Raw genomic sequence first — 12,104 nt, 5'->3', positions numbered from 1 at the left:
TTACAACAATGTGATACAAACACTGTGATCAGTGCCCTGAGAATTCATTTTATGTCATGCTGGCACTACAAAGATGTTGAGCCGATATCGAGGTGAATCACGGGTGAAAAATTAAAACTGATTTATGAGTCCCTCAGATACACCAGAATAGCAAAAATTTTCATATCAGTGACTGTGTGCAGTAAATCAATATAACTCAACATATCAATTCACTAGCCGAACCTATTTGCTCAAAAGCATGTGAAACTTCTGGGGTAAACCAAGGAGAGGTCTGTGGGGCCTGGATGTGGATAGGGAGCTGTGGTTTTGGTGCATACTCATGACGGATATAGACCGAGTATGAATGAATTTGGCCTTTTTTTGTATGTTTTCCTGGCACTACCTCGCTGAAGCAGGGGTAGTGATGCTGTCTCCTGTGGGGCAGGGTAGCACCAGGAATGGATGAAGGCAAGCAAGTATGAACATGTACATGTGAATATATGTATATGTCTGTGTATGTAATGTATATGTATGTATATGTGTATATAGTGATATGTATATGTATGTATATGTGTATATAGTGATATGTATATGTATGTATATGTGTATATAGTGATAAGTATATGTCCTGTCAATGGACTGAACCAGGGCATGTGAAGTGTCTGGGGTAAACTGTCAAAAGTTTTGTGGGCCCTGAATGTGGACAGGGAGCTGTGGTTTCGGTGCATTACACATGACAGCTAGGAACTGAGTGTGAACGAATGTGGGGTTTGTTGTCTTTTTCTAGTGCTACCTCATATGCACACAGGGGGAGTGCAATTTCATGTGTGGTGGGGTGGCAGCAGGAATGTATTTTAACTTTCTAAAAGGGGAAACAGAAGGAGTCACACGGGGAGTGCTCATCCTCCTCGAAGGCTCAGATTGGGGTGTCTAAATGTGTGTGGATGTAACCAAGATGAGAAAAAAGGAGAGATAGGTAGTAGGTTTGGGGAAAGGAACCTGAATGTTTTGGCTCTGAGTGAAACGAAGCTCAAGGGTAAAGGGGAAGAGTGGTTTGGGAATGTCTTGGGAGTAAAGTCAGGGGTTAGTGAGAGGACAAGAGCAAGGGAAGGAGTAGCACTACTGCTGAAACAGGAGTGGTGAGAGTTTGTGATAGAGTGTAAGAAAGTAAACTCTAGATTGAGAGCGGATGGAGAGAGATGGGTTATTATTGGTGCATATGCACTTGGGCATGAGAAGAAAGATCATAAAAGGCAAGTGTTTTGGGAGCAGCTGAGTGAATGTGTTAGTAGTTTTGATGCATGAGACCGGGTTATAGTGATGGGTGATTTGAATGCAAAGGTGAGTCATGTGGCAGTTGAGGGAATAATTGGTGTACATGGGGTGTTCAGTGTTGTAAATGGAAATGGTGAAGAGCTTGTAGATTTATGTGCTGAAAAAGGACTGGTGATTGGGAATACCTGGTTTAAAAAGAGAGATATACATAAGTATACGTATGCAAGTATGGGAGATGGCCAGATAGCGTTACTGGATTACATGTTAATTGATAGGTGCACAAAAGAGAGACTTTTGGATGTTAATGTGCTGAGAGGTGCAACTGGAGGGATGTCTGATCATTATCTTGTGGAAGCGAAGGTGAAGATTTGTAGAGGTTCTCAGAAAAGAAGAGAGAATGTTGGGGTGAAAAGAGTGGTAAGAGTAAGTGAGCTTGGGAAGGAGACTTGCGTGAGGAAGTACCAGAAGAGACTGAGTACAGAATGGTAAAAGGTGAGAAGAAAGGAGGTAAGGGGAGTGGGGGAGGAATGGGATGTATTTAGGGAAGCAGTGATGGCTTGTGCAAAAGATGCTTGTGGCATGAGAAGCGTGGGAGGTGGGCAGATTAGAAAGGGTAGTGAGTGGTGGGATGAAGAAGTTAGATTATTAGTGAAAGAAAAGAGAGAGGCATTTGGACAATTTTTGCAGGGAAATAATGCAAATGAGTGGGATATGTACAAAAGAAAGAGGCAGGAGGTCAAGAATGAGTGAGGAAAGATTGACCAAGAGGATATATGTGTCGGAGGTGGAGGGAACAAGGAGAAGTGGGAGACCAAATTGGAGGTGGAAAGATGGAGTGAAAAAGATTTTGTGTGATCGGGGCCTGAACATGCGGGAGGGTGAAAGGAGGGCAAGGAATAGAGTGAATTGGAGCGATGTGGTATACCGGGGTTGACGTGCTGTCAGTGGATTGAATCAGGGCATGTGAAGCGTCTGGGGTAAACCATGGAAAGCTGTGTAGGTATGTATATTTGCGTGTGTGGACGTATGTATATACATGTGTATGGGGGTGGGTTGGGCCATTTCTTTCGTCTGTTTCCTTGTGCTACCTCGCAAACGCGGGAGACAGTGACAAAGCAAAAAAAAAAAGAAAAAAAAAAAAAATATATATATATATATATATATATATATATATATATATATATATATATATATATATATATATATATATATATTATATATATATATATATATATATATATATATATATATATATATATATATATATATATATATATATATATATATATATATATATATATATATATATATATATATATACATATATATATATATATATATATATATATATATATTTATGTATATATATATATATTTATATATATATATATATATATATATATATATATATATATATATATATATATATATATATATATATATATATATTTTTTTTTTTTTTTTGCTTTGTCGCTGTCTCCCGCGTTTGCGAGGTAGCGCAAGGAAACAGACGAAAGAAATGGCCCAACCCACCCCCATACACATGTATATACATATGTCCACACACACAAATATACATACCTACACAGCTTTCCATGGTTTACCCCAGATGCTTCACATGCCCCGATTCAATCCACTGACAGCACGTCAACCCCGGTATACCACATTGCTCCAATTCACTCTATTCCTTGCCCTCCTTTCACCCTCCTGCATGTTCAGGCCCCGATCACACAAAATCTTTTTCACTCCATCTTTCCACCTCCAATTTGGTCTCCCTCATCTCCTCGTTCCCTCCACCTCCGACACATATATTCTCTTGGTCAATCTTTCCTCACTCATTCTCTCCATGTGCCCAAACCATTTCAAAACACCCTCTTCTGCTCTCTCAACCACGCTCTTTTTATTTCCACACATCTCTCTTACCCTTACGTTACTTACTCGATCAAACCACCTCACACCACACATTGTCCTCAAACATCTCATTTCCAGCACATCCATCCTCCTGCGCACAACTCTATCCATAGTCCACGCCTCGCAACCATACAACATTGTTGGAACCACTATTCCTTCAAACATAGCCATTTTTGCTTTCCGAGATAATGTTCTCGACTTCCACACATTCTTCAAGGCTCCCAGAATTTTCGCCCCCTCCCCCACCCTATGATCCACTTCCGCTTCCATGGTTCCATCCGCTGCCAGATCCACTCCCAGATATCTAAAACACTTCACTTCCTCCAGTTTTTCTCCATTCAAACTCACCTCCCAATTGACTTGACCCTCAACCCTACTGTACCTAATAACCTTGCTCTTATTCACATTTACTCTTAACTTTCTTCTTTCACACACTTTACCAAACTCAGTCACCAGCTTCTGCAGTTTCTCACATGAATCAGCCACCAGCGCTGTATCATCAGCGAACAACAACTGACTCACTTCCCAAGCTCTCTCATATATATGTATATTTTTTTTTTTTTTTGCTAAAAGTATTATAATACACTTCCTACCCAAAGTAATCTTCCCCCAGTATGTATTGTGTGCAGGCACCATCTACTTATATTTTCTCGAATTTAACACAATTCTTTATCAAGAGGACTAATTTCCCCCACCCCCCCCTTATTTTTTCTATCCCTTGCTATAGTGAACCCATTCGGGAAAATCATGTTAGAATTAATTTCATTTGTGAGTTTCATCTCCACCACTATCATAATGTCCAGGTTGTAATCTCGCAAATGCTTCCTCAGTTTTAGCTACTTTCCATTTCTCACCACACTGTTTGGATTTTTATACAGAACCTTCAGTCTATGGCACTTTCTATTTGCTAGTTATGGCCTTTTTGACTAGAGGCAGAGGTGTCGTTTCTGCCTCTGGCCACGTCAATTTCTTTCATTTTTTGCTGTCTGCCAGTTCTCCTTGATTATCTCTCTCACTTCCCATGGTCTGTCACTCCTAGGAAACAGTTTTCTGAATCCCTCCTTTCTAGCAACTTTAAATGTCTGTTAAAGTAGGAGTGCAGTGCAGTGTTATCAGCAACCAACAACTGATTCACTCCAAACACCCGGCCCCCATTATTCCCAGCAGATTGCACACTGATGGATTTCTGAGGGAAAACAGACATTCTGTTTTGGATGAGCCAGCATTCTTGTTGCATAATGTTATGTGTCTGTTTCTGCTTGTGTGATGTATGGGTACTGTGATGAAACCTAAGGTCAATTATGTTTCATGCTGTGCTTTAAAAAAGTGAGTAAAAAGTGAGATCATGTATGATGAGATTTAAGAAAGTTGTAGAGCTCAAGGATTTTAAAGGTGAATCATTAATGAATGACTTGCTTGGTAGTCAGATATGAGGTTGGCTAACCACATCTTAATGTTTTTGCAGAAGCTGAGAGGTGTGTTTTTTCTAAGGTTATGTTGTGGGACAGAGTTGAATACCTTGCTAATGTCTATCTGAACTAGTTATATTCAGAAAGGTTGTTGTGATTCGTTGAAGCCTTCCACGGTTTGTTAAATTTTGCCAAATGCATTAATGAAAGGGCAGGAGTAGGATATGCTGGTTGACGTTGCCACTGATCAGTGCACTGTTATTCATAATATCATTGGTACAGCAGCTTGTATATAACTTTCATATGGCTACATCTATTTTCATATCCGATTCTAATTCTATGAGTAAAACCATTTTCATGCAACTAAACAAAATGTGTCATACAGGAATAAAGAGAACACTTTATTGTGTGTCTAGAGAGTTACAATTCACTAAAATCTTTTCACAATTCATAAGGAAATAATTGACACGCTATGAAATGGGTTTTACTCAAACATAAAATGTCTGAAATGATCATGTATCTTGCTTTTATATAAAAAAATAATGCAAAAATAATTTCCACAGATGCACACATGGATAAAAATTATGTATTACTGACAATTCTGTAACCTTAATTTCTAAGCAATAAGCATTTACACATCTATGCGTGTGAATGCAATTCAAAACAACAAGGTACATGCATCAACATACAAATGTCACTTACTAATTTTTAGTTTTTTGAACACACACACACACACACACACACACACACACACACACACACACACACAATTTGTTTACATATTGAAACTATACATTCACCAATCTACTAAAGATCTTATGACCAAATGAGAGTTGGAGTTGAAATAAATCATTTACTGAAGTAACCTTATGTATATCTTATAAGATTTAGCTTTGCTTCCACATATGAAATAACTTTAACTTACCACATCCAACTTCGTCACTTCCATCACTACAATCTCTTCTGCCATCACAACGTAGAGAATCATCAATATATCTTCCATCCAAACACTGGAATGAATCTGAAGAGGAAAAATCACAGTATTGTTTCAAAATCAATTAAAACTGAATTCATATTCATCAATAAACTCCAGTATGAGCACAAATGCTCTGAAAAGAAAATTATACAATGTCAGTACGTTGATTCGCTTGCTGCATGAAAGGCCAGTGAAAGCTAAAAAACATGCATGTCAGATATAAAACATCACACTTTATGTTAAGGGGGTGTTAATAACAACATTTGTTAAAAAAAAAGGCTAAGCAAAGGAAAAGCAACAAAACATATCAGAAGCAGAGAAACAAAAGAACATGCATATTTTCAGGTAACTATCTAACTGCAATTACCTCCTCCTATAATAACTGGAGGGAGATCTACACTTATGGCACTCATAGAACACCACCTCTTGAACTTTCTATTAACAAAAAAGCATATCTAAACTTTCAGTGCAATATGTGCATTCACAGTCATATCATTCAGCTTATTCCCCCTCTGCCATCGCTCTATCATTAAAGAGAAACTTCACATCTTTTCCTAAATGATACATGCTAAGTTTTTTTGTTATAACCTCTCCTTAATCTGTCTTTGCTGTTGTGAAAGACCTGTCTATACCGAACATCTGTCAGTCTGAAATTTCTAAACATGTCTTGCCTCAATCCCCTCAACTCTACCACAGACAAAATTACATACTAACCTCTTCCATTTGTGCTCCCTTATTTAGGACACAGTACCATCGTTGCGTCCGGACCATCTCTATTTATGTGTGCCTTCATTTACGCTGATCAAACACGAATTACATACTCTAATACATGCTGTAAATAAGCTTATTCAATATTTACTCCTTCATGTACTTAAAATGTATTACCTGCATTAATCAAAAGATGATTTGCCTCCTCAACCATTCTCCTAATGAGACATATTCATGTAGTTTGTTATTCATCTCTGAAGAGAGCTCCATAAGGCTTACAAATCACTTGTTCAGGAGGACTGACCCCCTTTGCCTATCATTAGCAAAGCAGGAGAGACCAAACTGAAGATGGAAGGTTAGAATGAAAAAGATTTTTTGTGTTCAGGGTCTGAATATGCAGACTGAAAGTGTGCATGTGATAGAGTGAATTGGAGTGATATGATATACATGGTATACATTGAATATGAAACAGCTAAGGGTAAACCACAGAAATTTCTGAGGGCTGTGGTTTTAGTGAATTACATATGACAGCTGAAAAAACTGATGTGAGAAACTGAGATTGTTCTTGGTCCTATCTCACTAATGTGGGAAATGGCAAACAAGAAAAAAAATTCTTTTGTGAGAAAAGTGGGTTTGAGAAGAGTATATCCTAATTGGTACCGCATTAAAACAGGTCTGGAGGGAGAGATGAAGAACATCATTCTATTGCTATCCTCTTATGCTATTTCACAGGAAATAATCATTCAATATTGAACAATTTCAAGAATTCAGTAACATTAAGCATCATCTGTGCAGAAATATCTCGAATAATTGAAGGGGAAAAATTTATATGGTTCCACTGATTTAGGTTTTCATCCCTGCATGGATTGATTGGAGCTACTGTTTAGGGTTTTAATCCATACAGGGTAAAAATGTACTGTGTGCTGTTTTGAGTTTTCTGGTTAAAAAAGTGACAGATAAATGAGAGTTCAATATACTTCCTGTTCCTCACCCACTTCCCTAGCTATGTTTACTCTCACCTTTTACCATTCTACAATCAATTTTGCCTAGTATTTCTTCACACAAGCCTTTATTCCAAGCTCATTTTATTTCACCATCCTCCTCTTACAGATATCATTTCCTTTTTTCTGAAAACCTTCACAAATCTTCACCTCGCCTTCACCACTTAAAAGTAAAAGCATCCCTCCAGCTGACCCTCTCAACCCCTTCACACCCCAGTCTCTCTCTCTCCTGTATGCCTATCAAATAGTGTGTAATCCAGTAATACCTGCTTTCCACTTTCCTAATCACCTACATACACTTGTGTGAGTCCCTCTTTTTAAACCAGGTATTCCCAATCACCAAAAATCCATTTTTTTTTAGCACAAAACAACACAAGCTATTCATTTCTTTTCATTTTACTGAATACCCTACATCCCCTAATTATACCTTCATATACCACATTACCACATTTACATTTAAATCACCCAACATTAATACCCAATCTGTCATATCAAAATTGCTGACACACTCACTCAGCTGTAGCCAGGAGTCCTTTCTATCTTTATGATGCTCCTGGAGTACTCGGTAAGCTGGGCACATCCACTAGTTGGCACCACAGGTCATACAGTAAAGTGATATTGTGTAAGCATCTAAGTGTTGAGAGTGTAGGGCAATTGAGTAATAAGTGATATTTGCACTACGGGCATGAGGTGTCTTTGAATATGTTGAAACTATTTGTAATGTACCTGGGTAAGTAAAATCAACAGCATACATTGGGGAAAGTGTGACTTGCATTCGTCTGAGGGTTTAGCTTCTAGTGGATGTATTTCAAGTGGGTTGAGAAGGCAACATGCTGTCAATGGAATGAACAAAGGCATCTGATGTGGTCAAGGGAAACCACAAAAAGCTCTATAGGGCCTAGTTGTGGAGAGAAGGATGCAATTTCAATGCATTACATGCCACCTACAGAGTGGATATTCATGAATGAGTCCATGTGTTCATCTGCTCCTAATGCTACCTTGCTAACATAGGACCTTGCGAACAAGTTGTTTAGTGTTTAACAGATCATTTTAGTGTGTATGTGTTAGGTTTGTGTTATGTTGGTGGGATCTATAAGTAGAGATCGCTAAAGTAAGAGGTAAGAGTAAATCTTTCATCCTGATCTTAAATCATGGAGTGTTTTGGGTGGGAAGCATATGAAACTTGCAGAGAGCTGAGTGCTGAGCATGTTGATGAAGGACTGTAAAAGGAGAATCTTTGTTTCACTGTGCAAGTGTTGAGTGCGTGTGGTGCTCTGTTTTCGTAGTTTACAGCTCCACTGTGCTTGTTTTTGACAGGGTGGATGACCAGGCAGGAGAGGCATAATTAAGGGTGGAGTCATTGAAATGCTTGTTGAGGATACTATATGATTCTTCTTGTTCAAATCTGATGCCAGTAAGTGCTCTGAGGGTGTTTAGTCTGTCTGCATCTTTTGTAGCTGTCTGTGATGTGGGATGTGAATGTCATAAGTGCATCACATAAGATGCCTACAATAGATGGAGTTTTGTTGAGTGGAAGTGATTGGCTACTAAGATGATAGGAGGGTATGGAGTCGATTGATGTCTGTTTGGGTTTACAGGGATTACTGTATACTTCTATAGAGATGCAGACATTCCATTCTATGTAAACTAGTGCTCCTATCGTATGACTCAGTGTTCCACATTTGTTGCTGCTTGTAAAGTGTCATAGAACTGAGATGTAATTATAAGATCATCTGCATAAAAGCAGACCTTCACAAAGGGGTCTGCAAAGGGTGATGGAAGATCAAGTACGAAGAGACTGAACAGGGTTGTAAAAAGAACTGCTCCTTGGGGAAGTCTACTGCAGAGCTTCAGGATTTTACTGGTGAAGCCTCTGCGAATGACTTTGGCTTGATGGCTAGCTGTGAAGCTGGCCAACCAATTTATGGAAAAGTTGTGGAGACAGGCATCAGGTACATTTTCAAGGTGACAAATGCTTTGTTGGTGACTAATGAAACCAACAGAGGATAAGTATATACAGCTTTCTCATCATTATGTATCCCTATGACCTTTTCTAAGGGTCTCTGGCTACTTCAAGATCGTGCTCCAATCACAAGCAGGGAAATGATATAATCCTTTGGAGCAAGGAGGCCTTCAGTGATCATGTACTCCCTATTGTCCACCAACAATGATACACAAACACATACACACTTTGCACATAATTCAATTCACATCTAAATGAGGTCAGTGAAATACACAAAGTATAAAATCTAATAAATATCTAAAAAAAATACTTCTGTGTATATTCTAAGGAAAACAGGTTAAGAAAAACAAGCATGTTAACTAAAAAATGTAAAACAAACATTTAGTACCTAGATTAATTGCAACAAATATTCTGATAGGAGTACATTTGGTTAATATTTCATAAATTTCATGCTGAACTATTTGAGAGAGCACTGAAATAAAATCAGTGTTGGTTAGTAGAAAAAACTGCACCTTTACCACAGGAAAGTAAGACATATTATACAGTTGTTCCTGAAACCACAGAAGAAACTTGAAAAGGGAAAGTGATGGTTTACACACCCTGGGATGTTAAATTGTTAGTTTCCTACAGAATGCAGCACATTCTACTTTAGATTTCTAATATCCACAGCAGAGGGTACATGCAATGAATTTAATCTGAAGTTCTCATTCGTGGCAGCTGAAAATCAGATTTATATTTTAGTACAAAAGAAAGGAGTTATCATTTGTAATAACATACTAATAACAGGGGTCCTGATAGTAGTAGTTGTAGTGCAGCCACTCTCATCAGATCCATCAGGACAATCTGCTGTTCCATCACAGCGTGCATATGATGATATGCACTGACCATCGAAGCACTGAAACTCGTATGGCTGACATTCAGCTGTAGCATCAGGAAAAAATCTAATGTTAGCCTGCTGAGAGTAATATAATTCTTTCTGTCAATTTCACTGAAATTAACAAAGAGCAGAGTTATTCTCAAATATCATAGTATGTAAACATTCATGATCTCTGAAAAACCATTCTGTAAACAGGAAAAACTTATCATACGACAAACTGCTGAGTTACATGCACATGATTGGCCTGAGAGTTAGGCAAAAGTATTCATCAGATATTCATTACACTTACGACAGTGACCACCTCTTTGAAATACTGGCTGCTGAAAACACATAACTTGTGAGGATAGCTGATGCGAATCTAGCCCTCAATGCTATGGTTGAATATTATTTCACCTCCTTATGCCAAGATGGGGTCTTAATTGGTAAATCTAAGACTCTCTGGCCTGGCTCTGGGATAAATGTACTCAATTTACTGCATGAATATAAAAAATTCTAAAAATTTCAGTCTAGCCTTGTTTATGTAGAGTATTACCATACACTCTAAGTAATAATACTCATCTTGTATTGTCTCGAGACACTGTCTACTGTGCTGAAATTTCCTGGAATTTAGCAAGTCTCTCATAAAAAACCAATCCCCCTTGTTTATTTCTTATGCTCCTCTTTGTTACCTATGTCACCCTCTTTCTTCTGCACCTTATAAGTGTATTCTCGTTTTGGCCTTATGTAGGACATGAACAGCTTGATAAATATTTCCTAATCCATATCCTTGAAATCTATCTAAATATTTGCCAGAAGACGGTTTTTTGACTACCTTACTTGCCTGGTTCATACAGTATTACTCTTCTTACAGCAGCCCCTCAACATCTCAAAATAGTGGTTTATCACTCTTATAGTTCAAAGTTATACAAACACCATTCTTTCAATATTCATTGTTAGAATGTAAGAATTGCCAGTTAGTAGTAATCTCTTCAATTATTTGTTTTATTCTCTCTCTCTTTTCACTATGTGATTAGTGTTCATCTTGTGCATGGTTTGAAATAATCAGGATGGTGCATTTCCTAACCAGCAAATGCTCAAAGGCAACTATCTGCATCAAAGTCAGCCATGCTGACTTATCTTACATCTCATCTATTGTCTCAAAAATTCTGTGCTCCAAAAGCTTTCCTTAGTACTCCTAAATACTCCTCTTTTCCATTATCTACAAAATAGGTATGTACTAGCTGAATCCAAAGTAATATTGAAATTACTGAATCTGGATAGTGGCTACTGTGTGTGTGTGTGTGTGCATTAAATGGTGTTGATTAATAATTAGACATAGTAATGTGTACTGTAACCAGATAATTCAAGTACATATCACTAATAAAAGATGAATTTTTCAACAGCCAGTTTTTTTGAAGAGGTAGTAATTGTTATGTAGTATCACCTCTCTTTGATGGCTTAAATCTTACGTTCCCTGACTCAAAGACATATCACAGTCAAATATCTCTCTCAATTTACATTAGTGCTATATTCAAAATTGTTCATACAGTTTTACATCATGTGAAACAGCATCCTCAAAAGGGAAAAATGGTTATCAAAATTATTTACAAAAAATGGTTAATATACTATCTAGTTTTTTGAAAAGTTAGCACCAACAGCAGTATCAAGGAAAAAGCAGCACTATTCGTAGATATCATGTCTTTAGTATACAATACACAACCACCATATCCTGCAGGTGTTCATCGAGTTATATATCTACACTTTACTACGTGCATGTAAGAGATAAAACATATATACAGTGACATCACATAATGCTGTTTGAAATATTGTAAAGGCCTCTCTCAAACTACAAAACCTCTCTCTTAACAATATAATATGAAATAAAAGAAGCTGGCTATCATTTTATCAATGATAGCATACTTGTATGCCCCCTTTTGCCTTAATCCCTTATACCACAATCTAGGGATTATGCCTTACAACACAGAGCAGCAACAGAATGATACCAATCACTCAAACAAGACCTAGC

At 37.7% G+C, this 12,104-nt stretch overlaps 1 protein-coding gene across 2 annotated transcripts in view; it reads right to left on the bottom strand.

Moving 5' to 3' along the window:
• LOC139748046 (uncharacterized) overlaps nt 1–12,104 on the bottom strand; it is a 538,085-nt gene that overhangs the window by 69,120 nt on the left and 456,861 nt on the right. For both annotated transcript variants that reach the window (XM_071660616.1, XM_071660617.1), the window contains 2 exons: nt 10,000–10,143; nt 5,500–5,595 (listed from right to left, as the gene is read on the bottom strand). In XM_071660616.1, coding sequence (XP_071516717.1) covers nt 5,500–5,595; nt 10,000–10,143 — 240 coding nt within the window. The remainder of the gene's footprint in view (nt 1–5,499; nt 5,596–9,999; nt 10,144–12,104) is intronic.

Source organism: Panulirus ornatus, chromosome 72, assembly GCF_036320965.1.
Source record: "Panulirus ornatus isolate Po-2019 chromosome 72, ASM3632096v1, whole genome shotgun sequence".
Taxonomy (NCBI): Eukaryota; Metazoa; Arthropoda; class Malacostraca; order Decapoda; family Palinuridae; genus Panulirus; species Panulirus ornatus.
Note: the sequence above shows the minus strand (reverse complement) of the source record. Positions and strands in the feature narration are given on the sequence as shown.